General features: G+C 46.4%; 1 protein-coding gene across 2 annotated transcripts in view; it reads right to left on the minus strand.

Moving 5' to 3' along the window:
• Positions 1-1,113: 1,113 nt before the first annotated feature.
• Positions 1,114-26,846, minus strand: part of LOC309569437 (formin-like) — a 673,199-nt gene continuing 647,466 nt past the window's right edge. For both annotated transcript variants that reach the window (XM_082275263.1, XM_082275264.1), the window contains 2 exons: positions 13,724-13,808; positions 1,114-1,164 (listed from right to left, as the gene is read on the minus strand). In XM_082275263.1, coding sequence (XP_082131389.1) covers positions 1,120-1,164; positions 13,724-13,808 — 130 coding nt within the window. In that variant the 3' untranslated portion in view covers positions 1,114-1,119. The remainder of the gene's footprint in view (positions 1,165-13,723; positions 13,809-26,846) is intronic.

Below are 26,846 nucleotides of genomic sequence, written 5' to 3' on the forward strand. Positions count from 1 at the left end.
AAATCGATTGTCCTGTTTAGAAAAGATTGGATCCTGAAGTTTCTTACTGACCATGACAAGGGGTCTCCCGCTATCCATACAGCTGTGACAGGCTAAGCTTTGCTTGGGAGCCAAACTATCAATGGCCCAAGTGTTCTCAATATAGCTCTGTGGTAAACCCATAGGAATACACGCTGAACTTCCAGGCAGGTGAAAAGAAAAGCATGGCAGAAAAGTCAAACCCAGCCTGGTATGGCTAACAGGAGATTTGGGGGGCAGGTCACCATCAAGGTCTTTGGCTGTGATGGAGACCTGGCTGGGGACTTAACTCCCCCTTCTCATGCCAGTCAAAATATGTTTTAGCATGGGAGGGTTCTCACTTCATATTACAGATTAAGAAGAGTAAAGCACCTTCACAGACTTTATTGATTGGTGCAGAGAGTGCTTGTGGGATTCACAAGCTGACATTTAAAATCCCAAAAAGCTTCTTGTAAAAGAGATGCCATTACTTTCCACAAATTCTGTTTAAAAAAAGTCTAAAACAGGTCTCTAGTGCAAGCTTTCAGTTGCTCAGTTAACAAAAAAAAAACATCAAAAAACAAACATCCATTCTAGACCAACATGAGTCAGATTACAAAGCAGGTGCCATTGAGGGGGGATCTATAAAAATCAATTTTTACATACAATACATGAAGAGCATTAAATATATAATAGATTTTTTTTTATCCTGCACAGGTACATAAATAGATTTATATTTATCTCAAATATACTATACAACAATATACAAGTGCATTCTATAAAAGTAACAGAAATAAAATAATTGCTGCAGATATGTTTATTAAAAGTCTGGAGCATTTCAAACAGTTTGCCTAGCACCAGATTAAATAGGGAACCTATCTGCAAGCGTAAAGCTTTGTCTTTCATTGAACATATATACAGGTTATTGATCCAGCCCACTATTAAACAGGCCATATAGCTGTATATTTACATGAATCTCTATACAAAAGATTTCAGCTTCAGTCAAATAGAAGTAATTTACAGATTTCCAGCAGTTTATGATTCTTCTCAGTATGCCTTGCAGCCTTGCTTCTGACTGCAAGAGCCACTCTCAATGAAACTCCTTTCTATGGTTGGATGCAATTAATTGCCACTGACACTTGCCTCTTTCTGTCGTAGTCTCTCTTTCTGTAAAGCAAGAGCAAAGAAAAAAAAAAAAATACAAATAAATAACATGCAATGCCAAGCTGCAGTTTCCTAAGCGAGCAAAGTCCTTTTTAGTATTGAGAGGTATGGACTGTACAAATCATTAATCATCTGGAATATGCAGTTCAGTTTTGGGCACCAGTTCTCAAAAAGGATATCGGTGAACTGGAGAAAGTGCAGAGAAGAGCAACCAAACTGATAAGAGGCATGGAGGAGCTCAGCTATGAGAAAAGATTAGAGGAAATTAATTTATTTTCTCTTGAAAAGAGGAAATTAAGGGGGGATATGATAAACATGTATAAATACATAAGAGTTCCATATAGTGAAATTGGTTTTGAGTTATTCACTTTAAGGTCATCACAGAAGACAAGTGGGCACTCTTTACGTCTAGAGGAAAAGAGATTTAATCTCCAAATACGGAAAGGTTTCTTCACAGTAAGAACTGTGACAATGTGGAATAGACTCCTTCACAGAAATGGTTCTGGCCAGCTCAGTAGATTAAAAAAAGGCTTTAAAAAAGGCCTGGATTCTTTCCTAAATGTACATCAGATAACTGGGTAATAACATTTATAGGTAAAGTTGATCCAGGGAAAATGTAAATGCTTCTCAGGGGGATTTAACATACATTTTATTCTTATGGCGATACTTCCTAAAGCGGCTCTTCAGCCTTTTTTTCATCCTTCCATCTATTATATCCTCTGCTCTTGTTGTTTTAACTTTGGATAGTAATTTTTTTTTTTTTCTGTCAGTAAATACCTTATACTTCCTCTGGTAAAAAGCCTAGGCTAATGACGTAATGCACAGCTCTCTCCCCAACTCTCGTGAGAGTTTGCCAGCAAGGGAGGAGGGTTGAGTTATAGGAAAGCCAATGAGAGCTGCAAAGCTGGAGGGGGCTGGATGAGGTTGGAGATAACAAGAGACTGCAGAGATCTATGAGTATTCGAGTAAAAATATATATATATATATATATATATATATATATATACACACGTGTATGTGTGTAAATCCAGGAAGCGAACAGGCAGCAGCTGAAGCTGTCCATAGTTAAAATGGCTGCAGCCAGACTTCGTGGAGGGAGATTTCTGCAGCATATTTGGAAAGTAAAGAATCACAGTATAAAAAAAATAAGATGCAAAGTGGTTGGAGGAAAGCTTCAGAATGGCAAATCCATTTTTATTACAAATTATGTGAGCAGACTGCAGTTCCTCTTTAACCACTTAACGACCACCAGCAGTACATATACTGCGGCAAGTTGGCTTTGTTGCGTGAAACAATGTACCTGTTCATCTTTTCGTGCCATAGCCAGTGGCGTGCGCCCGCACTGATTGGCCTGAGGGGGAGCCAATCAGCGGGTCTTGTGGATGCGATGTCTGCCGGTCACCTGCGATCGCTACCCAAAGAGACAGAACAGCGGTCTGCTGATGTAAACAAGGCAAGCCGCCGTTCTGTCAGAGATAAACACAGGGATCTTGTGTTCCTGCTATTTAAGAACACCAATCTCTGTGTTCATTTTGTCAGTCCGTACCCCACAGAGTTAGAAAGCCTCCCCTAGGACACACTTAACCCTTATATCGCCCCTGGTGTTAACCCCTTTCCTGCCAGTGTCATTAGTACAGTAACAGTGCATATTTTTAGCACTGATTACTGTAGTAATGTCACTGGTCCCCTCAAAAGTGTCAGTTGTCTGATCTGTCTGCCGCAATGTCGCACTAAAAATCCCTGATCGCCACCATTACTAGTAATACACCATTACTAGTAAAAAAAAAAAAAAATATATATATATATATAAAAATGCCATAAAATCTATCCACTAGTTTGTAGACGCTATAACTTTTATGCAAAGCAATCAATATACACTTCTTGGAATTGGTTTCCCCCAAAAAATATGTAGCAGAATACATATTGGCCTAAAATGATTATTTTTTTTATTTTTATTGGATGGGTTTTAAAGCAGAAAGTAAAAAATATTTTTTTCCCCAAAATTGTTGCACTGTTTATAGCGCAAAAAAAAAAAAAAACTGTAGAGGTGATCAAATACCACCAAAAGAAAGCTCTATTTGTGGTAAAAATGCATGTCCACGTAATTTTCCATTAAAGTATTGCAGTGCCGGATCACGAAAAATGACCTGGTCATTAAGGGGGGTAAAACCTTCCGGTCCAGAAATGGTTAAAGAAAAAAATGTAAGCAAATTTTGCCTGGGTGGCAGGGGGCAGGCAGCAAATTGTATCTTCCAGGTATGCTTCACCATAGTGTATGTAAATGCGTTACATAATGCAATGTTAATACAATTAACCGCTTGCCGACCGCCGCAAGTACATATACTGTGGCGGTCAGCCCCTCACAGGCAGAGTGACGTATCGGTACGTCACTAGCCTGTGAGGCTCTGGGGAGCAAGCGCGAACCGCTGGCGGCACGCTCCCACGCGGTCACGGACCCCCCCGCGCGTGTGACCGGCGGACCCGATGTCCGCCGGTCACTCTGCAATAATCGGGGGAGAGGGAGAAAGGCAGGCGGCTAGTGTAAACAAGCCGCCTGTCATTCTCCCCTGTGTAGAAACAATGATCATACGGTTCTACTATGTAGGACCGTTGATCATTGTTCCTACAGCTCAAGCCACAGCCAATCACAGTTAGAATCACGCCCCTAGGGACACACACAGCCCTTCCCTCTCAAATAAAGTTAACCCCTTCACTGCCAGTGTAATTTTAAAGTAACAGTGCATACATATAGCACTGATTACTGTAGAAATGTCACTGGTAACCCCAAAAGTGTCAAAAATGTCAGTCAAGGGACCGATCTGTCCGCCCCAATGTCGCAGTACCGCAAAAAAAAAAAAAAAAAAAATCGCAGATCGCCGCCATTACGCGTTAAAAAAAAAAACAACAAAAATGACAAAAATCTTTCCCTTTGTTAGTAAACGCGATAACTTTTGCGCAAACCAATCATTTTTTGAGATTTTTTTTACCAAACATATGTAGCATAAAACAAATTGGCCGAAAATGTTAAAAAATTTTGATTTTTACTTTTTTTTTTTTAGGAATTTCATATAAAAAAAAATGTGAAAAATATTGTTATTTTTGCAAAATTGACGCTCTTTTTTTGTCTATAGCGCATGATCAAAAAATCGCACAGGTGATCAAATACCACCAAAAGAAAGCTCTGTTTGTGGGAAAAAAAGAACGTCAAATTCGTTTAGGTACAGCGTCGCACGACCGCGCAATTGTCCGTTAAAGTCACGCAGTTCCGAATCGCAAAAAATAGATTTTTGTAAGATCTTACCGTAAAATCCTTTTCTCTTAGCTCATTGACAGACGTAGTCCTCTTTGATTCATATCAATTGGGTTATGCTGCCCTCTACAGGAGTAGGACTAGGCAGAAAGAAAACGTTCTGGCTCCACCTTAGGGGCAGTCCCAGAGGGTATATCCCCTCTCTCTCTGCTACAGGATGTCAGTTATGTCACAAAGCAGTGTCAGAGAATTTAACCCAACCCAACTCAAAAGTAGAGGGGCGGGTACTACGTCTGTCAATGAGCTAAGAGAAAAGGATTTTACGGTAAGATCTTACAAAAATCCATTTTTCTCTGTCGCTCATTGACAGACGTAGTCCTCTTTGATTCATATCAATTGGGACGTCCCAAAGCAGTGCCACAAATGAGGGGTGGGATTAACGGAAATCAAAATCCAATCTAGAAGGCCCAACCGGTGCCAACTAGAAGTTCAAAGGCTCATCAGACCAAAGGGATGAGACTCAAATAAAAATCCAACTGAAAAAAACCCTCGAGGTAGACCGCCGGTCTCCTCAAATTGCGGCCTGCAAAACCTTGCGGCCAAAAGAGGCATCTGACGATGCCATCACATCAACTTTATAGAACTTTGCAAAGGTATGCACTGACGACCAAGTAGCCGCCCTGCAAACCTGAAGGACTGACGCCTGATGGCGAAAGGCCCATGACGCACTAAGCGCCCGAGTGGAGTGCGCCTTAACAGGGAACAGGGGCTCCCGACCCTTAATAGAATAAGCCTGTACCACCGTCTGTCTGATCCATTTGGAAATAGTCGCGGAAGATGCAGGCAACCCCTTTTTGGGGCCATCTGGGATCACAAAAAGTGAATCCGTCTTGCGAAACGAGTCCGTCGTTTTCAAGTATACCCTGATCGCCCGAACCACATCCAAGGAGTGTAAAGCAAACTCCCGATGATGGCTGGGCTTAGGACACAGGGAAGGTAATACAATATCCTCATTCAGATGAAATTCTGAAACCACTTTAGGTAGGAAGGATGGATTCGGACGTAGAACCACCTTATCTCTATGAACCACCAAATATGGGGAACGACAAGATAATGCGGCCAGTTCTGACACCCTGCGTGCAGAAGTGATGGCCACCAAGAAGGCCACCTTCTGGGATAACGTAGGTAAGGGAATCTCCCTAATATCTTCAAAGGGAGGTTTCTGAAGAACCGACAACACCAGATTAAGATCCCAGGGCGGTAAAGGCGCGCACACTGGCGGAGCCAGGTGTCGCACCCCCTGGATGAAATTCCGTACCAAGGAATGAGTAGCCAAAGGTTTCTGAAAGAAGATAGCCAATGCTGAAACCTGACCCTTGATAGTGCTCAAGGCCAGTCTCTGCTCAACTCCTTGTTGCAGAAAAGCCAATATTCGGTTAACCGAATAGGAACGTGGAGGGAACCCAAGAGATTCACACCACGCAATAGAAGACTTCCATGTGCGATGATATATTTTCCTGGAAGTCGCTTTCCTAGCTTTAATTAGAGTAGGAATAACTGAAGTTGACAACCCCTTGTCCTTCAGCACCTGGGTCTCAAAAGCCAGGCCGTTAAAGCCAGCGATTGTAAAGCAGGATGGAAGATTGGTCCCTGAGACAGCAGATCTTCCCTGAGAGGAAGTCGCCACGGGACGTCCGCTACCAGTCTGACCAAGTCGGCGTACCAGGCTCGACGAGGCCAGTCCGGAGCTACCAGAATAACTGGAATTCCCTCCACCTCTATCCTGCGAAGAAGCTTCGGCAGCAACCTGAGAGGAGGGAAGGCATACAGTAGCTGATACTGCCCCCACGGGGCGACCAGCGCGTCTGCGGCTTCTGGTAGAGGATCGCGGGAGCGAGCCACAAACCTCCGCACCTTCCTGTTGAGTCGAGATGCCAACAGATCCACATCCGGGGTGCCCCAAGGAAGGCACAATAGGTGGAAAACTTCTGGATGGAGGGACCATTCCCCTTGATCCAGAGTCTGACGGCTGAGATAATCTGCCTGCCAATTCTCCACCCCCGGAATAAACACAGCGGAGAGAGCTGGAACAAACCGTTCCGCCCAACGAAGAATGCGGGCCACTTCCCTGGCCGCCAGGACACTCTTGGTGCCCCCTTGGTGATTGACATAAGCCACAGCTGTGGCGTTGTCCGACTGGATCCGAACAAGGCTGCCTTGGAGCTGCTCGGTCCAGTGTATCAGACAAAGTCTGATCGCCCTCAGTTCCAATACATTTATCTGTAACCTGGACTCTTCCAGGGACCAAAGCCCATGGGCAGATAATCGACCGAGAATTCCTCCCCAACCGGAAAGACTCGCATCCGTGGTCACAATCGTCCAATATATTGGCAGAAATGACTTCATCTGGCTGAGCGTCGGAGATCGAAGCCACCAGACCAGGGACTCCCTGGTCCACTCGCTCAATCTGATCCGATTGTCCAGAGATTCTGGATTCCGATTCCATTTGAGAAGAATCTCTAATACGGGTACATAGAAAAGAAAGAAAGAGGAGGCGCAAACACCTAGTGCATTACCCGTGGTCAATTTGCAAATTGTTTAATAAAAAATGCCAAATGCATACTCACAGACGTAGAGATAAAAAGAGCTCTGAGGAAGGAGGCCTGACCCCCGAAATGCGTTAGCGGTCCTGACTGAAGGACGTGTCCCAGTTCACACATGGTGGATTCTTGTAACATGTTTTTATCTCTACGTCTGTGAGTATGCATTTGGCATTTTTTATTAAACAATTTGCAAATTGACCACGGGTAATGCACTAGGTGTTTGCGCCTCCTCTTTCTTTCTTTTCTATGTACCCGTATTGGAGTTCCCTGCCTGAGGAGAGCAGCACGCCAGTCTTCCCATTCGGAGTGAGCGCTGGGCTGAATTTTTGTACTGTGAGAAGAATCTCTCCTTGAAGGATTCGGGTATGGAACTGGGCAAATGGTACTGCTTCGAAAGAAGACACCATCAAACCCAGGACTCTCATGCAAGTCCGAAGAGAAGGCCAGTTGTCGGATAGTAACAACTGAATTGCTGATTGAATTTTCCGGAGTTTCCCCGCAGGAAGAAACACTTTTGCCCTGGATGTGTCTAGAATTAGACCCAGATATTCGAGCCTCCTGGTGGGAACCAGGGATGACTTCTGCAGGTTCACCAGCCACCCGAACTCTTACAAAGAGATCATGATGATCTCTAGGTTTTGTAACAAGGTCTGTGGAGACTCCGCACGGAGCAGAAGATCATCTAGGTAACCTAGAATCGATATGCCTCGTTGACGTAACCGCGCCAACATTGGGGCCAACACCTTTGTGAAGACCCGAGGAGCCGATGCGAGACCGAAGGGTAACGCCGCAAACTGATAATGGTTCTCTTCTACAGAAAAACGCAGGAAACACTGATGTCCTGCGTGAATGGGAATGTGAAGATAGGCATCCTTGATGTCTATGGACGCCAGAAAATCCCCCTGATGCAGGGAGGCTGTCACTGTGCGAATGGACTCCATCCTGAATTTTTGTATCTTGACAAAAAAATTGAGTGCTCTTAAGTCCAGAATTGGACGCACCTTGCCCTCTTTCCTGGGTATTGTAAACAGGTTTGAATAAAACCCTTGAAAACGCTCTGTCCAAGGAACGTGGACTACCACTCCTTGTTGTAGTAAATCCGTGACCGCTCCCCGCAGAGCTTCTAAGCGATCCGGGGATAGTCGGATATTGGAAGGGAAGAATCACACCGGTGGGAGAGATCGAAACTCGATCTTGTAACCTGACCTTATGACTTCGCAAACCCACTAGTCCGGGATTCTGGAAAGCCATGGATCCGGAAACCGGCGAAGACGTCCCCCCACCCCAGCTATGGGTGGGGGCACACCTTCAGGCTTTAGTAGTCTTATCTTCAGGTCTGGAGGAGCCGGGCTTTTGCTTGCCCGACCAGCGCCCCTTAAAACCTCCCGAAGGAGTTTTGGAGGGCTTTGCTTTTTCGCCCGTGGGGCGAAAAAACTTCTTATGGGCGGAAAAGGAAGGCCCCCGTCTCTGACGAGGTCCTTTACCCTTAGTACTTTGTGGCAAGAAAGTGCTCTTGCCTCCAGTGAGATCCTTGATAATCTCATCTAAGTTGGCCCCAAATAGGCGCTCACCCTGAAAAGGGAGATTAGCCAAAGCCTTCTTGGAACCTTGGTCTGCCGACTAACATTTTAGCCACAGTGTACGCCTGAGAACCACTGCTGAGACTGATGCTCGCCCCAATAATGGAGTGGCGTCTAGCGCAGTGTCGCAGATAAACTGTAACCCTTGTATCATCTGTTCTAACAGATCTGATACCGCCTGAGGGATATCACTCCCTTCTAAGTCCCGGCGTAACCACTTGGTCCATTCTGTTACAGTTTGAGAAACCAGACCAATAGCAATTACTGGTCTGAAAGCTGACCCAATCAGGGAAAAGATGGCGCGAGACACGGCTTCCACCTTACGATCCACTGGATCCTTAAAGGACGGAGCATCCTCCAATGGGATAACCGTAGATTTGTTCAATCTGGAGATTGGAGAATCCACCATAGATGGTACTGTCCACTTCTTGAGGAGGGATTCCTCGAACGGATAACGCCTATTAATGCGTTTGGAAATAGTAGGGGCTCGCTTTGGATGACCCCATTCTTCCTTAATTACATTACTGAAACACTTGGGTAAGGGAAATACTTTTGCCATTTTGGCGCGTTTATTAGTACCAAATGGAATCTCAGTATCAGCTACTTCTGATGGTTTAACCTGTAGTCCTAAGGTTTCCCGAACGGCTACAATTAATGCGTTTACTAACGCTTCCTCTCGGGCTATGGTAGATGCTGAAACATCCTCCTCACTGTCTGAAGAGACAGTACCCGAGACACAAACCCCAGATGAGGTACCTGCAACTGCAGGGATAGGCTCAGACTCTGAATCTGAAGTTTCAGATGAAATGGGGGTAGGCGGGGGTTGCTTCCTTGCGCCCTGTCCCTGACAAGCCACTTCCACCCAGGATACAAAAGTTTCCAAAACTGCTGACAATGACTCAATAGTCAGTGGGGAACTGGAGGGTCCTGCAGCCAACTCGAGGGGATCAGGTGGAGATACATGTGCGGCAGGGTCCATGTTAATCCAGGACACTTTGCCAGTGAAAAATTTGAAAAAATAAAAAATACCTTATTTTTCTTTTTTTTTTATCTGTAATCCACCAGCGCAATAGCGCCCCTCAGCGTACCTGCTTTGGACCCCCACAGAGAGAGAGAGAGAGAGAGACCCCAAGGGCTCACCACCTGATGCAGAGAAGTTTCCTTATCAAACTGCTGTCAGCGTTGTCCTATGCAGACTGGGAAGTCCTGTACTAGGTTTCCCGGGTAAAAGGAAGTGGCTCCGCCCCCTGTGCACGCCTTCCGGCGTTCCCAGCTGCTCCTCGAGGTCGGCTGGGCACATCAAACATGGCCGCCCCCATGTAGAAGACAATAGACTTCGAAAAAATGGCGGCCTGCGTGACCTGCGGGCGGCCTGTGTAGGCAATGCAGACATGCGGTCTACAACAAAATGGCGGCAGACTGCCGATCTAGCGTGGCTCCTCCAGTGCAGCGGCCTGTGAACGGCTCTGGAACGGCTGATGGCGGCCTGCGGGAGCATGGCGATAGCTACAGTCTAAGGTAGGCTATAACCTCCTTTGCTCTGGATGCTTATATGTTTACTATGGTAAATCGAACCAGGCTTCCTTGGATCAATCTGCTAGAGAAACCAAGGCTGCTGAAGTGTTAGCTCCCAAACCAAGGTTGCTTTTAGAGTGTTAGCTCCCAAACCAAGCCAGCTGAAGTGTCAGCTCCTAAACCAAGCCTGCTGGAGTGTCAGCTCCTAAACCAAGGTTGCTAGAGTGTCAGCTCCTAAACCAAGGTTTGCTTAGAGTGTTAGCTCCCAAACCAAGCCTGCTGGAGTGTCAGCTCCCAAACCAGATCACACTATCACAGGGGATATGTGAATTTGTCATAGGCTAAAGGGGGAACCTTAATGTCAGAAAAGGATCCGACCATACACAGAGGGGCCCGTATCCCAAAAACCCCACAGGGGGGAAGGGGGAACATTTACTCACCATACCGGAACTGACGGGCACCCTCTCTTCACAGTACCCTCTCCACCGAGGTGGGGGGCTGTCGACCAATACGGACGCCGTGACTCTGCTGGTTCCTGGCGTCCAAGCGAGACGTTTAACTCGCAGGGTCAGTCCCCGTCCAATGGGACTATGTCGCGGCCGACCCAGCGCGGAGCTATGGTCTGCACGCGCTCATAGGCTGAGCCGGGGTGACCACTGGATCTCAACATCCAGCCCGTCGCCCGGTCCCGCATACTTACTTGAATGTGTCGCGGCCGACCCAGTGCGGAGCTATGGCCTGCGCGCGCTCGTAGGCCGGCTGGGGTGACCACTGGATCTCAACATCCAGCCCGTCGCCCAGATCCGGCGTGATTTGCTTGAAGATCTCACAGGAAAACTGGAGACAAAAGCTACCTAAAAAAGGAAAAAAAAAATTTTTTCTAAAAAAATCTTGCCAGGACCAAAAGATCCCAGCAAGGAACTTAGGTCCTTACTCCTGACTAGACAGAAAAAAAACTGACATCCTGTAGCAGAGAGAGAGGGGATATACCCTCTGGGACTGCCCCTAAGGTGGAGCCAGAACGTTTTCTTTCTGCCTAGTCCTACTCCTGTAGAGGGCAGCATAACCCAATTGATATTAATCAAAGAGGACTACGTCTGTCAATGAGCGACAGAGAAATACCCCCTGGTCTTTTAGCAGCCAAATCTTCCGGGGCTTAAGTGGTTAAATGGGCCCTAAAACGTCAGTTCTTTCTGCTTCCCTGTATTAGAAAATAGCCTTGAACGCTGTATGCTGCATCAGTAATACCTCCACTGCCTTAAATAGGATACTGACAGATCTAAATCTCACTGTATACAGACACTCCTCATTTAACAACTGCTCAGACTTACGACCAGCTTTTTGGCCACTGTACATCATTGTATTGTACAGTACAGTACAGGATTTTTGTTGTTTATATTTTTGTTTTCTGTACTTATCCAAATTAAAACAATGTTATTAAATTGGAGTTTTGGGTTAAGACTTTTTTTTTCAGAATACAGTACAGTAGTTAGGAATGCTTAAAATATTGATTACTTGTGGTTCCTCGTTTAACAACCAATTCGTTTAACAACCTGGTCGCTGGAATGGAACCTGGTCGTTGAGAAGAGCCTGTATTGCTCTATGCATTTTTGTAGCAATATAATTACCTGTTTCTGAATTTGATTTATTATTTCCCTATATATATATATATATATATATATATATATATGGACATATAAAACAAAAAAAAATCCTACAAGAAGCTAATGTGAATGATACTAAATATCTCAAGGCAACAAGCCATACAACTGTTTTTGAGCATCCCACTAAATAAGTTCTACAAATATTTCAGATTTTTGCTTTTACATAAAGCTTTAACGAGGAAAAAAGGACATGTATTCATTCTTGCTTATCACCTGCTTGACAGATGTCACTGTGGCCACCCTGAGGGATTATAGCAGTTGGGCAACAGCAACTTTCTCTAATGGGTTACAGACATGTCTTGGTTCTTAGCACCTCAGTGAAAGTGGTCACGAGCCACCTCCTTGCTTCTTAGACTGGCTGCTGCACCAGACATAACACAGAGACATCTCTCGTTAAGGCTGTGTAATGACGTCTTGCTCTTGACGCGGGCTGGATCAGATTCACTTTCATCGGTCTGAGGGCAAAGATACATTTTCCACAATACTTTGACAGCTTATTACAGCCTGGGAAATTCCACTGCTCTGGGGTAGCAATTAAATGTGCAGCCAAAACGCGGAAATGATTCACATTGTTTTGCCCTCCTTGGATTAGTTTTCTTATAAATCAGAGCAGATAAGCAGGGCTTACCACGGTAATGAACTAGAATTTCCAAATGATAAATTTAGAATCATTTTCATCAACCTGTTCAACTACCAGAAGGGGTTAAGTATGAATATATAATGCGGGTAACCTAGGTCAGACATCGCATCACAAAGAAGGTACCTTGCCTCCTACACCCTCCTCTACTGTATCCAAGGAGCCCATCATTTTCTGCATGTACACTTCCTTATTCTCAGTGACTTGCTTCTCCCATACAAGACTGATAAGTAATAGGGAAGGAATAGCCACGTTTTGTCTTACTGCTTTCAACTATCTATGCACACAGATTGCTGAGGACGTCAACAACCCTCTCATTGTATATAGAGATTATATGGGAAAATACATTTCCACTACTAGTCTCCTCTGTTACACTAAAAAGTGATAAGAAAAGAAAAAACAAATCTGAATGTGTACCTAGGGTTTTTTCTATAATCTTTAGTTATGGTCTACCGGCAAAAAAAAAAAAAAAAGGATTGCTGCATGCTCGATGTAAAAGTGCTGTTGTATATTTGTCCAGAGCTACCCATAAACAGGACAGGAATAGTAAAAATAACCAAGTTGTGTGTGTAAAATCTTGCTCTGACATTACAAACAATTGGACCTTTTTGTGTATTTAAAAATTCACATATCTTGACAGCTATCTGATGCTGTCTGTTCCTCATTAGCTAAGTGAGTGAAATGTTTGCCAGGCAGTTAAGTGTTCAAAGGGATCCCATAGTTATTCACAGTAGCCTTTCAAATAATAAAGGTCTGTGTGCATTGAAAAGCTGAAAAAATGATGAACACTTTGCTAACTCTCAGACTACTTACTGATAATTGTATGCATACAGTGTTAAACTTCAATAAAAGCTTGAAGGGAAAAGTGTAAACATAGATAAGAGGCTGCCTATAGCAACACATCAAGTTCCTTCAAATTTGTACATCTATCCATATCACGTTAAATGTTATAATCGGATTGTACAATCTCCTTTGCATCTACCAACAGCTACGTAGTGCTAGAGACTGCTTGACTGGATGGATACCTAGTTTTGGTAACACTAAAGCGGATTGTACAAGCAGACTGAGCAAGCATGGTGACCCTTTCACTAAGTGTATGGTAAACTTTACTTTTCTGTACTCCTAATTGTCTTCAGGCCGGTTTTACCAAGTGGAATACAAAACAATGAACAGTAAAGTAATAGAGATGTAAGCAGTCTTCCATATTTCGTTTTCTAGCATTTTTTTCTATTCTTGTATATCAGGCAAAAGGAGATTGGCAGTCAAACTTAATAATCATTAATACAATGAATGAAATATTTCACAAAATTTACCAGACTTGCTGCAGGGTTAATCTTCTTTGTTTCCACTTTCTTCTCTGCTGTCAGCTTGGTAACAGACTCCTGAGCCAGTCGGAGCCTGAAAGGTAAGAGGGAAAATGCTTCAAGACATTGCAGATGTAATGCTCAGCATGGAGATATCTGAATGTAGTTTGTATCTGGGAATAGAACTCTGCTCCATATTGCAGTGTAAATATGTCAATAAAAGTCATACAAAATAGCAACAACTTTTGGCAAGTCTTACAAGACTTTACCATCAGACTGGACACGTTTGACCTAGAATACATGAAAATGTGAAGTTTAAGTGGAGAAAAAGGGAGCATAACAACTTGTTGGATATCCACATCATAAATATACAGAGACACTACAAGCCATAGAAGCCTATACAGGACCCAATGAAGAAGTTTGTTACATGAGAACAGTGTTCCGGATATCCACGAATGAACACAATTGGGTGGATTTACTATATTAAACGGACTGCGCACTTTACAAGTGCAGTTGCACTAATTTTTCCTAGAGCTTAGTAAATGTGGTAAAGCCCTGCTGATTTCCATCATCCAGCAAGCAAAAATGTTTTTTTTTTTTTTTATTTACTCTGCACCTGGTTGGGTATTCTGTACAAAAAGTGAAGCTTTACCATGTTATTTTTTTTTTTTTTTTTTTGGTAATGCCTTTATTTACCCAAAGGTTGCATTGTACAAACCAAGGCGGGGGTACAATGAAGTAAGTCTGCTGCTAACAGACAGTAGACATCAGCAATAGGACTACAAAGACAGCTCAACAAAACGGAGTACACAAATATGACAAACTCCAAGTCAGACAGATAAAACATAACCAGGAGGACATAGTGTTAAGTATCTTCAAATTTCCCAGCCTATATAGAAAAGCCCTAACGTAATAATGCAAACTAATGGTATATAGAGTGTAGAATACCGGGGTCGGGATAGATCCAAGGGTGGCCAATTACCCCGGCCAATTACCCCAAAAAAGGGAATGAGGTCCACCAAACATGTTCATGTACATGAACATAAGAGCAGGAAAACTGCAAGGGAGAGGTTTGCAAGCTAAATGTGTAAATATAAAGAGAGAGAGAACATACATACAACTGATAGAGATGGGGAGGAATGGATGGAGAAGAGGAAAGGGAAGCACATTAGAGGAAAGAGACAAGGACCTACAGAGACGTGAAAATTGGATTCTCTCGTCCAGAGCCTCTAAGTAGGCCTTAGAAAAATAAGCCATGTTGCAAGACCTCCTGTATATGTGCATCTGCATCCGTGAAAAAATGGATTTTTGTAAGATCTTACCGTAAAATCCTTTTCTCTTAAGCTCATTGACAGACGTAGTCTTCTTGATTCTCAAGAGCTGGGTTATGTTGTCTCCGCAGGAGTAGGACTAGGCAGAAAGACAAAACGTTCTGGCTCCACCTTAGGGGCAGTCCCTGAGGGTATATCCTCCCTCTCTCTGCTACAGGGAATCAGTTCTGTTCTAAAGCAGTAACAGAGAATTTAACCCAACCCAACTCAATGATAGAGGGGCGGGTACTACGTCTGTCAATGAGCTTAAGAGAAAAGGATTTTACGGTAAGATCTTACAAAAATCCATTTTTCTCTATCGCTCATTGACAGACGTAGTCTTCTTGATTCTCAAGAGCTGGGACATCCAGAAGCAGTGCCACAAAATGAGGGGTGGGATTGACAGAATCAAAATCCAATCTAGAAGGCCCAACCGGAGCCAACCAGAAGTATCAAAGGACTCATCGAGTAAACAGATGAGACCTACCCCACAAATCCTCGAGGTAGACCAACAGTCTCCTCAAACAGTGGCCTGCAGGAACCTTGCGGCCAGAAGAGGCATCTGACGATGCCATCACATAAACCTTATACAATATTGTAAAGGTATGAACCGACTACTAAACAGTCGCCTTGAAAACCTGAACCACTGACGCCTGATGGCGGAAGGTCCAGGAAACTCTAAGCGCCCGAGTAGAATGCGCCTTAACAGGGAACGGGGGATCCCGACCCTTAGATAAAATAAGCCTATACCACCGTCTGTCTGATCCATCTAAAGATGGTCGCAGCAGAACAGGCAACCCCTTCTTAGGGCCATCCGTGATCACAAACAGTGAATCCGTCTTACAAATTGAATCCGTAGTATTCAAGTATATCCTGATCGCCCGAACTACATCCACGGAATGCCATGCAAATTCTCGAGGATGATTGGGCTAAGGACATAGGAAGGACAATACACTGTCCTTATTTAATGAAACTTTGAAACCACCTTAGAAGGAAGGATGGATTCGGATGAAGAACAACCTTATCCCTATGAACCACCAGATCTGGGGAACAACAGGATAATGCAGCCAGTTCTGACACCCTGCGTGCAGAAGTGATAGCCACCAAGAAGACCACCTTCTGGGATAAAGTAAGCAAGGGAATCTCCCTGATATTTTCAAAGGGAGGTGTCTGAAGAACCGACAGCACCAAATTAAGATCCCAGGATGGTAACGGCGCGTGCACTGGCAGAGCCAGGTGTCGCACCCCCTGGATGAAATTCCGCACCAAGGAATGAGTAGACAAAAGCTTCTGAATGAAGATAGCAAATGCTGAAACCAGACCCTTGATAACACTCAAGGCCAGCTTCTGCTCAACTCCCTGTTGCAGAAAGCCAATATTCGGACTACCGAATAAAGATGTAGATGGAACCCAAGGGATTCACATCACACAATATAAGACTTCCATGAACGATGATAATCTTTCTGGAAGTCGCTTTCCTTGTTTTAACTAGAGTAGGAATAACTGAAGCTGACAATCCCTTGTCCTTCAGCACCTGGGTCTCAATAACCAGGCCGTTTAAAACCAGCGATCGTAAAGCAGGATGGAAGATCAGTCCCTGAGACAGTAGATCCTCCCTGAGAGGAAGTCTCCACGGGACGTCCGCCATCAGTCTGACCAAGTCGGCGTAACAAGCTCGACGAGGCCAGTCCAGAGCTGCCAGGATTACTGGAATTCCTTCCTCCTCTATCCTGCGAAGAAGTCTTGGCAGTAACCCAAGAGGAGGGAAGGCATACATTAGCTGGTATTGCCCCCACGGGGCGATCAGTGCGTCTGCGGTTTCTGCTAGAGGATCGCGGGAGCGAGCCACGAATCTCTGAACTTTCCTGTTGAATCGAGATGCCAACAGATCCATATCCGGGGTGCCCCATCGTAGGCACAACTGGTGGAAAACGTCTGGATGGAGGGACCATTCCCCCTGATCCAGAGTCTGACGGCTGAGATAATCTGCCTGCCAATTCTCCACCCCCGGAATGAACACCGCAGAGATTGCTGGAACAAATCGTTCTGCCCAGCGAAGAATGCAAGCCACTTCTTTGGCCGCTCGGACACTCTTGGTGCCCCCCTGGTGATTGACATAAGCCACGGCCGTGGCGTTGTCCGACTGGATCCGAACCGGGCTGCCCTGGAGCTGCTCGGTCCAGTGAATCAGACAAAGTCTGATCGCTCTCAGTTCCAATACATTTATCGGTAACCTGGATACTTCCGGGGACCAAAGTCCCTGGACAGATAATTGACCGAGAATTCCTCCCCATCCAGATAGACTGGCATCCGTGGTCACTGTCGTCCAATATATTGGCAGAAATGACTTTCCCTGGCTGAGCATCGGAGACCGAAGCCACCAGACCAGAGACTCTCTGGTCTGTTTGCTCAATCGGATCTGATTGTCCAGGGATTCCGGATTCCGATTCCATCTGAGAGGAATCTCTTGCTGAAGAATTCGGGTATGGGACTGGGCAAATGGGACTGCTTCGAAGGAAGCCACCATCAACCCCAGAACCCTCATGCAAGTCCGAAGGGAAGACCAGCTGTTGGATAGTAACAACTGGACTGCTGATTGAATCTTTCGGAGTTTCCCTACCGGAAGAAAAAAAAAACTCTTGTTCTGACTGTGTCTAGAATTAGACCCAGATATTCGAGCCTCTGGGTGGGAACCAGAAATGACTTTTGCTGGTTCACCAGCCACCCGAATTCCTGTAAAGAAATCATAGTAATTTCTATGTTTTGTAGCAGGGTCTGAGGAGACTCTGCATGAAGCAGAAGATCGTCTAGGTAACCTAGAATCGATATGCCTCTTTGGCGCAGAAGTGCCAACATTGGGGCCAACACCTTCGTGAAGACCCGCGGAGCCGTGGCGAGACCGAAAGGTAACGCCACAAACTGATAGTGGTTCTCTTCTACGGAAAAGCGTAGAAACCGCTGATGTCCTGCGAAAAATGGGAATGTGAAGATATGCGTCCTAGATGTCTATGGACGCTAGGACATCCCCTGGATGCAGAAAGGCTGCTACTGTGCGAATGGACTCCATTCTGAATCTTCTTATGTAGACAAAAGAATTGAGTGCCCTTAAGTCCAGAATTGGACGCACTTTGCCCTCTTTCCTGGGTATTGTAAATAGGTTTGAATAAAACCCCTGAAAGCGTTCAGTCCAAGGAACGTGGACTACCACTCCTTGTTGTAGTAAATCTGTGACTGCTCTCCGCAGATCGTCTAAACGATCCGGGGATAGTCGGCTATTGGAAGGGAAGAATCGCGCCGGAGGGAGAGATCGAAACTCGATCTTGTACCCTGACCTTATGACTTCGCAAACCCATCTGTCCGGGATTCTGGAAGGCCATGGATCCGGGAACCGGCGAAGACGTCCCCCCACCCCAGTTATGGGTGGGGGCGCACCTTCAGGCTTTGGACGGTTTATCTTCAGGTCTAGAGGGGGCGGGCTTTTGCTTGCCCGACCAACGACCCCTGACGCCTCCTGCAGGAGCTTTGGAGGACTTAATTTTTTCACCCGCGGGACGAAAAAACCTCTTGTGAGCAGAAAAAGAAGGCCCTTGTCTTTGACGAGTTCCTTTACCTTTAAAATTTTGCGGTAAAAAGGTGCTCTTTCCACCCGTGAGATCCTTAATGATCTCATCTAAGTTGGCTCCAAATAGACGCTCTCCTAAAAAGGGGAAATTAGCCAATGCTTTTTTGGAACCTTGGTCGGCTAACCAACCTTTTAGCCACAGTGTACGCCTGAGAACCACCGCTGAGACAGATGCTCGCGCCAATAATGAAGTGGCGTCTAACGCCGCATCACACACAAACTGTAACCCCTGTATCATCTGTTCCAACAAATCTGATACCGCCTGAGGGACCTCTTCTAGGTCCCGGCGTAACCACTTGGTCCATACAGTTACAGCCTGCGAAACCAGACCAATAGCAATTATTGGTCTGAAAGCTGATCCAATCAAGGTAAATATGGTGCGAGACATAGCTTCTATCTTGCGATCCACTGGATCTTTAAAAGACGGAGCGTCTTCTAGAGGAATAACCGTGGCTTTATTCAATCTAGCAATTGGTGAATCCACCACAGGTGGTTCTGTCCATTTCTTAATGAGGGTTTCCTCAAACGGATAACGCCTGTTAATGCGTTTAGAAATAGTAGAAATGCATTTTGGCAGACTCCATTCTTCTTTGATTGGATTGCCAAAACATTTGGGCAATGGAAAAACCTTCGCCACTTTGATGCGTTTTTTAGTCCCAAAAGGGATTACAGTTTCAGCTATTTCTGACGGAATACCCTGTAATCTTAAGGTTTCTTGAACAGATACAATGAGTGCGTTTACCAACGCTTCCTCTCTGGCTATGGCTGATGCCGGAACATCCTCCTCACTGTCTGAAAAGACAGTACACGAGACACCAATACCAGATGAAGTACCTGCAACTGCAGAAATAGGCTCAGAGTCTGAATCCGAGGTTTCAGATAATAAGGGGTTAGGCGGGGGTTGCTTACTTGCGCCCTGTCCCTGACAAGCCACTTCCACCCGGGACACAAAAGTTTCCACAATAGCAGACAATGATTCAATCGTCAGTGGGGTGCTGGAGGATCCCGCAGACCCCTCGAGGGGATCCGGAGGAGATACATGAGTGGCAGGGTCCATGTTAATTCAGGACACCTTTGCCAGAAAACACAAAAAAACTTTTTTTTTTTTTTTTTTTTAAATAAAAAATACCTCTTTTTTTTTTTTTTTTAATTTTTTTTTTTTATGTGTCTCCCCCTAGCGCAATAGCGCCCCTCAGAGTACCTGCTTCTCGATCCCACAGAGAGAGAGAGGGACCCCCAAGGCTCACCAACCGATGCAGTGAAGTTTCCAACCAACTGCAGTCAGCGTCTGTCTTTACAGACTGGAAGGAGCTGTTGCTTTTTCCCGGGTAGAAGGACGTGGCTCCGCCCCCTGTGTACGCCTTCCGGCGTTCCCAGCTCTCCACGAGGTAGCTAGGCTCATGAAACATGGCCGCCCCCATACAGGAGACATTAGACTCCAAAAACATGGCGGCCGGCGTGACCTGAGGACATGCATGCACCTGGTCTACGGCAAAATGGCGGCGGACCGCCGAAATCGTTTTTCCCAGCACATCCACCTGCATCTCTGCTGAGTGGCGATTGATTGATCTACAGGAGATACAGTACAAATAAGGTAGGATTATACCTCCTATGTCTACTGTAATGCTACAGTCTGCTGGGTAGAGTGTTAGCTCTCAAACCAAGTCCACTTCCCACAAACACATACTGTATTTACAAGGGGGACTTTTAGTGTCAGGTATATACTGACCATGTATGGAGGGGCCCATAATTCATACTGCCTCATAACGAGGAAAGAAAAAGGGGAACGTTTACTCACCATACCAAACCGACAGGCACCCTCTCTTCACAATACCCTCTCCACCGGGGTGGGGGGTTGTGGACCACTCCGGACGCCTCGACTCTCTGGTTCCTGGCGTCCAAGCGAGACTTTTAACTCGCAAGGTCAGTCCCTCCACTGGGACTCCGTCGCGGCCGACCCAGCGCGGAGCTCTGGTCTGCACGCGCTCGTAGGCAGAAACCGGGGTGACCACTGGATCTCAACATCCAGCCCGTCCCCGCATACTTACTTGAATGTGTCGCGGCCGACCAAGCGCAATGCAATGGTCTGCGCGCGCTCGTAGGCCGGCTGGGGTGACCACACGTGTCGCCCAGTCCGGCGTTTTTGCTTGAAGATCTCACAGGAAAAACACTGGAGAAAAACTACCTAAAAAATGTCTTTTTCTAAAGAAAAAAGTCTTGCCAGGACCAAAAGATCCCAGCAAGGAACTTAGGTCCTTACTCCTGACTAGACAGAAAAAAACTGATTCCCTGTAGCAGAGAGAGGGAGGATATACCCTCAGGGACTGCCCCTAAGGTGGAGCCAGAACGTTTTGTCTTTCTGCCTAGTCCTACTCCTGCGGAGACAACATAACCCAGCTCTTGAGAATCAAGAAGACTACGTCTGTCAATGAGCGATAGAGAAACAAAGTGTTCTCATGGTCTTCAGATGTCATGAAAGGACTCCTCCCGATTATGGAGGCTAGCCGTAAGGCCTTCCATTTCCCGGAGTTCGATAATTTCAGAGAACCAGAAAGACCTCAAAGGCGGATGCGCAGACCTCCAACCAGGGCCGGTCTTAGGTGTTCAGGGGCCCTGTGCGAGCTAATCCTGTGGCCCCCCACGCATTTTCTTGCACCTTTTTTGCACTTTGACTTTTCTTTTTTATGATCACTAATAACTTAGCCCCCCTTACATCAGAGACCCTCACAGAGACCCCCTTACATCAGAGACCCTCACAGAGCCCCCCTTACATCAGAGACCCTCGCAGAGCCCCCCTTACATCAGAGACCCCCCACAGAGCCCCCTTAAATCAGAGACCCCTTACATCAGAGCACCCCTTACATCAGAGCCCCCCTTACATCAGAGCCCCCCCCCACAGAGATCCCCTTACATCAGAGCCCCCTCCACAGAGCTCCCCTTACATTAGAGACCCCCTTACATCAGAGACCACGCTACACAGAGCCCCCCCACACACAGCTCCACTTACATCAGAGCCCCCCACACAGAGCTCCCCTTACATCAGAGCCCCCCTTACATCAGAGCCCCCCCAACAGAGCTCCCCTTACATCAGAGCGCCCTCGCCCACAGAGCTCCCCTTACATCAGAGCGCCCTCCCACACACAGCTCCCCTTACATCAGAGCCTCCACACACAGAGCCCCCCTTACATCAGAGCCTCCACACACAGAGCCCCCCTTACATCAGAGCCTCCCCACACAGAGCCCCCCTTACATCAGAGCCCCCCCCCACACAGAGCCCCCCCCACATCAGAAACCCCTCCACATCAGAAACCCCCCCACAGAGCCCCCCTTACAGAGACCCCCCACACAGAGACCCCCAACACAAAGCCCCCCTTACATCAGAGACCCCCCCACACAGAGCCTCCCTCACACCAGAGACCCCCAACACAAAGCCCCCCTCACACCAGAGACCCCCAACACAAAGCCCCCCTTACATCAGAGACCCCCCACACAAAGCCCCCCTTACATCAGAGACTCCCCACACAGAGTCCCCTTACATCAGTGACCCCCCCCACACAAAGCCCCACTTACATCAGAGACCCTCACACAAAGCCCCCCTTACATCAGAGACCCCAGCACACAGACCCCCCCATAGAGACCCCTTACATCAGAGACCCCCCCCACACAGAGCTCCCCTTACATCAGAGCCCCCCTTACATCAGAGACCCCGCTACACAGAGCCCCCCCACAGAGACCCCTTACATCAGAGCCCCCCCCCTCCAACACAAGGGAATACATGCCTTGGCCGCATTTAAAAGCTAGATGGTAAGCAAGGTCTTATATTTTTTAATAGGCCATTGCATGAGGTGCAGCAAGCATGTGGCAGGGTTGTCCGCTAGGTTGACATTAGTCAGGTGTTTGATAATACTAGCCACCGCTTGCTAGAATGGTTTAAGTTTTGGGCATTCCCAGAAAATGTGCAACATGGTACCTAGGCCAGCACGTGTCAGGCACCTGCAAAAAATACGCTGTAGGGTCGTGGGCACCCTATACCACTTTGTCAAATTCTTATAACTGGTTTCTTGGACCTTTGAGGCTATTGAGGATTTTTGCACAAAGTTGAGGATTTTCTCTTTTTGAGTTGGTAAATTGCATAGCAAGGTCGGATTCCCACAGAGAGAAAAAGGTAGGTAGGTAGGGGTAAAATCAGACGCCGGTCGAATTAGGGCAGTGTAGATGAGAGCGAGACTATGGTGAGTCAGTTCTCTCCTATGCCACATAAATTCCAGCTCCGTGAGCGGACCAGAGGTCCCTGGGAGACGGAAGCATTTGCAGAGAAAGTGCGGAAGCTGGAGAAAAGTCTAAGGGGGTGGGGGGGTTTCTGCAGCGGAAGCAAATGAAGCAGGGGAGAGTTTGCCATCTGACCCCAACAATTCCCAGAAATGAAGATGGCCACTGGACACCAGATTAAGAAACTGAGGGCTCTGGAGACTGGGCTCAAATTCCAGATTGCCTAAAATAGGGAACATGGGAGAAGGTAATGGAGAGATCAAGGAGCAACAGAAAACATCCCTGAACACCAGTAACTTACTTCCCAAAGTGGGATGATCAGCAAGCACCTTCGGCAACAGCCAGTCAATCCATGGCAAACTCTTTGCCATGCCGCCTGAGTCCTCCAACTCCATGGCCACCCAGTGCTTTTCATTGGCATGACAATGCCAGTCAACAAACCTAGTGAGGTTAGCCACTCTACAGTAGGCTAACTTCACCCTGATTTTTGGGAAGCTGGAGAAGCTGAAGTTGAAGGCGTGGTTTCTGATGGGATCATACAAACCCTTGGAACATGGAGTTTATGCATTTGAAAAAGAGGAAGGCAGATGGATAGAAAGAACATGCATCAAGTATAGAATCCTGGGTAGCAACGTCATCCTAAAGGCACTACAGCAACCAAACCAGGTCAAAATGAGCGTGTGCCAGTGAAGTAGATCAGCCCACAATCAGATAAGCAGAGGATCAAAATTGGCTGCATAAAGGGCAGCAGGGTCTGAGGTAATTTTAACTCCCACGCAGCGGATGGTATCAGTTGCCCATCGAAAGAGAGAGGAGCGAAGACTATCAACGAAGAGCAGAGGACTTAGACAAGTTAATTTTAAAGTAAGATAGGGTGCCATTAGTACGCAACGATTGCAACAACGTTTGCAGAGACACCAGCAGGGCAGTCAAAAAGAAGATCAGGTCGTCTACAAAAGTGCCAACCTTATGAACCCTGGATGACTTCTGATATCCCACAATTCCGGAGTCTGCCCGAACTGTAAAGAAAAGGCTTTAATAAAAAGAATAAAGATTAAAGGAGAAATATGACGGCCTTGGCAGGTTCCATTTGTGATCATGAAAAAAATAGAACACGTTTTGTTAACCTTAACAGCAGCTGAGGAACGAGAGTAGGAAGGAAGAAATCCAGCTCAGCATGGAAGACCCCAGCCCTATATGTTCTAGGGTGGCACGCATGGACTGCCAACTGACCCTATCAAAAGCCTTCTCCAGATCCGTAGATAGCAAGAGAAGGTTGGGGCGGGCCGTTCTAGCAGCATGGTATAGGTCGACAACCCATATAGTCTCAAGGCTCACGTAAAGGTACAAATCCTGCCTGATCTCGGCAGATTAGACGAGGGATGTGGTGGAGCAGCCTATTTGCCAGAATCTTAGCAAACAGTTTTAGCAAAAAAGTCGGTGTTTAAGAGGGCGATGGGATGCTACCGCACAGAGAGGTCCTTCCCCTTCTTGGGGATCAGGGAAATCTAGGCCATCAAAGCATCGATTGGCATAGACTACCCTTTCATGAGAGGATTGAGATCAGATACCAAGTAGGAAGACAGGACCTCAAAGAAAGCCTTGTAATAGGCTGGGCTCAGGATTGGAAGCTTTCTTAGGTTTTGAATTGGCCAAGGCCGCCCCCAGCTCCTCTGCCATAATAGGTTCCTTTAGTTCCTCTCCCACCTTGGTAGAAAGAGATGGCATACCCGAAGAGCCTATATAGGACTGAATTGCGGATGATGCATTCAGGGGAGAGTCTGGTGTGGAGGAATGGCTGAGATTTTAAATTATCGTCCAGCAGCAGCTAAACATCAATAAAATGGCAGTGGAGTGCCTGTTGGTCAGCCTCTAGGGCAGTGAGCTGAGTGTCCATAGAAGTGGAAGCTGCCTCAAGGTATGTCACTCTCTCCTCAACAGTGTCCACTTGCTTACGAATCTCCTGTAGCTCCCTGCAGAGTGTAGTAACAATAGAAGCAGCCATGTCCTGCAGGTCCTGTTTCATAGGTAAATCTGCCATGATCTCCAGAATGGCACCCTCAGTGCAGTTGTCAAGACCATGTGTCAGAACAGACCACGTCGGGGAGTACGCCCGCGGGATCTCTGGTTATTGGATTGGTGAATCCAGCCGAAGTAGAGCTGCTGCAGCGTTCCCCTGAGCAGAGGCCTGCGTCAATGGAGCCCTCTTTGAGGAAGCCTGGCCGGCGGAGCTGGTGCGCTGCGGCGCCATCTTGTAAGAGGCCGCGGGAGGAAGTAGTGGGTAATTTCGCGTCCCCTAGTATCCCCAGCTGTCAGTGGCAGTCTCCAGTCCCCAGACATGAAAGATAGGCTGAGCAGCGTGGTTCTACAGGCTGTTTCCGGTCCATGCAGAACTCTGGAATCAGTGCCCTCATTCCGCCATCACTAAGAAACGCCCCCTACCACATTTTTTTTTTTTTATCCATTTAACCAGAACTTGCATTATACATACCAAAACAAGAGTACTGCAAAATACAATTACATAGTTATTCTGGTAACATAAATGGCATCAGAGCTACACAGGTAGCTCAACAAAGCAGAGCATGTACAAACAACGAGTTCTAAGTTGGGCAGGTAGGAATCTATCAGAGAAAGAACAGTGGAAAAGATCTCCAGGATTACCAACATATATACAGTAGGATAGCCCCAACTTAGTGATGCAACCTTGTGGAAAATATATTGAGAAAATACTGGGGTTAGGAGAGAATCCCCTGTGGCCAGTATATCCCAATAAGAACGTAAAGTCTAGACAACATAATCAGGTACACAATAGCAGCAGAAAACTGCATGGCAAAATATCCAAACTGAATGAAAGGGTGTATAAGGGGGAGCTCTGTGAGCTGTCGAGAGATGCCTGGAAAACGAGGCCACTACAAAAGACTAGGGGGGGTCTACAGCAGAGGCAAGTGCTGTGGATTAAAGTTTGTCATCTGACCCCAAGAAGTCCCACAGATGGAGACGACCGCCCGACACCAGGTGGAGGAACTAGGGGGTTCTGGAGGCGAGGCTTGAATTCCAGATTACCCAAAGTAGGAACCATGGCGGAAGGCACTGGAGAAATCGAGGAGCCACGAGTGGAATGATAACGAAGAACCTTCGGCAGCAGAAAGGCAATCATGGAAAAGCAGAAGAGGGGCGGAGATTATCAACCACTGCCGGTCTATTGAAATAGGAAGAGCTGAGGACTTAGACAAGGTCATTTAAAATAGGAAAGGTTGCCATACGTATGCAATGATTGAAGCAATTTTGGCAGAGATACCAGTGGGTCCGTCAAGAGGAAGATCAAATCGTTCAGGAAAGCAGGCACCTTGTGTATCCCGGAGGCCTTCTTGTAGCCCCAAGTACCAGGATCTGTTCGTATTGTACATAAAAAAGGCTCTAGAGAGAGTATAAAAATGAAGGGCGAAAAGGGGCAGCCATGGCGTGTGCCATTCAGGACAATGAAGAAATGACAATGCATTTCATTGACCCTGACAGCGGCTAAAGGGCAGGAGTGGAGAGAAAAGATCCAGCCCAACATGGAAAGACCCCAGCCCAATATGCTCCAGAGTGCTTCTCTGCATCCGTAGATAGAAAGAGAATGGGCAGATCTGGCAGCATGGATCAAGTCTACAACCCGAAAAGTTATCTCTGGGTTCTCGCAGGAGTACAAATCCTGCTGATCTCGGTGAACAAGATAGGAGATGCAAGGAAGTAGCTTACAGCTTGAGGTTGGAATTTAAAAGGGCTATGGGTTGGTAGCTTCCACAAAGAGATCCTTCCCCTCCTTAGGGACCAAGGAGATACAGGCCCTTAGGGCATCTATAGGCAGAGGCCTATAAGAGAATTATACAGGCCCTGTAAGAGAATTGAGCTTGTAAACTAAATGTGGGAACAAGACCTCAGCAAAAGC

Source organism: Pelophylax lessonae (assembly GCF_965119305.1).
Source record: "Pelophylax lessonae genome assembly, chromosome: 13".
NCBI lineage: Eukaryota > Metazoa > Chordata > Amphibia > Anura > Ranidae > Pelophylax > Pelophylax lessonae.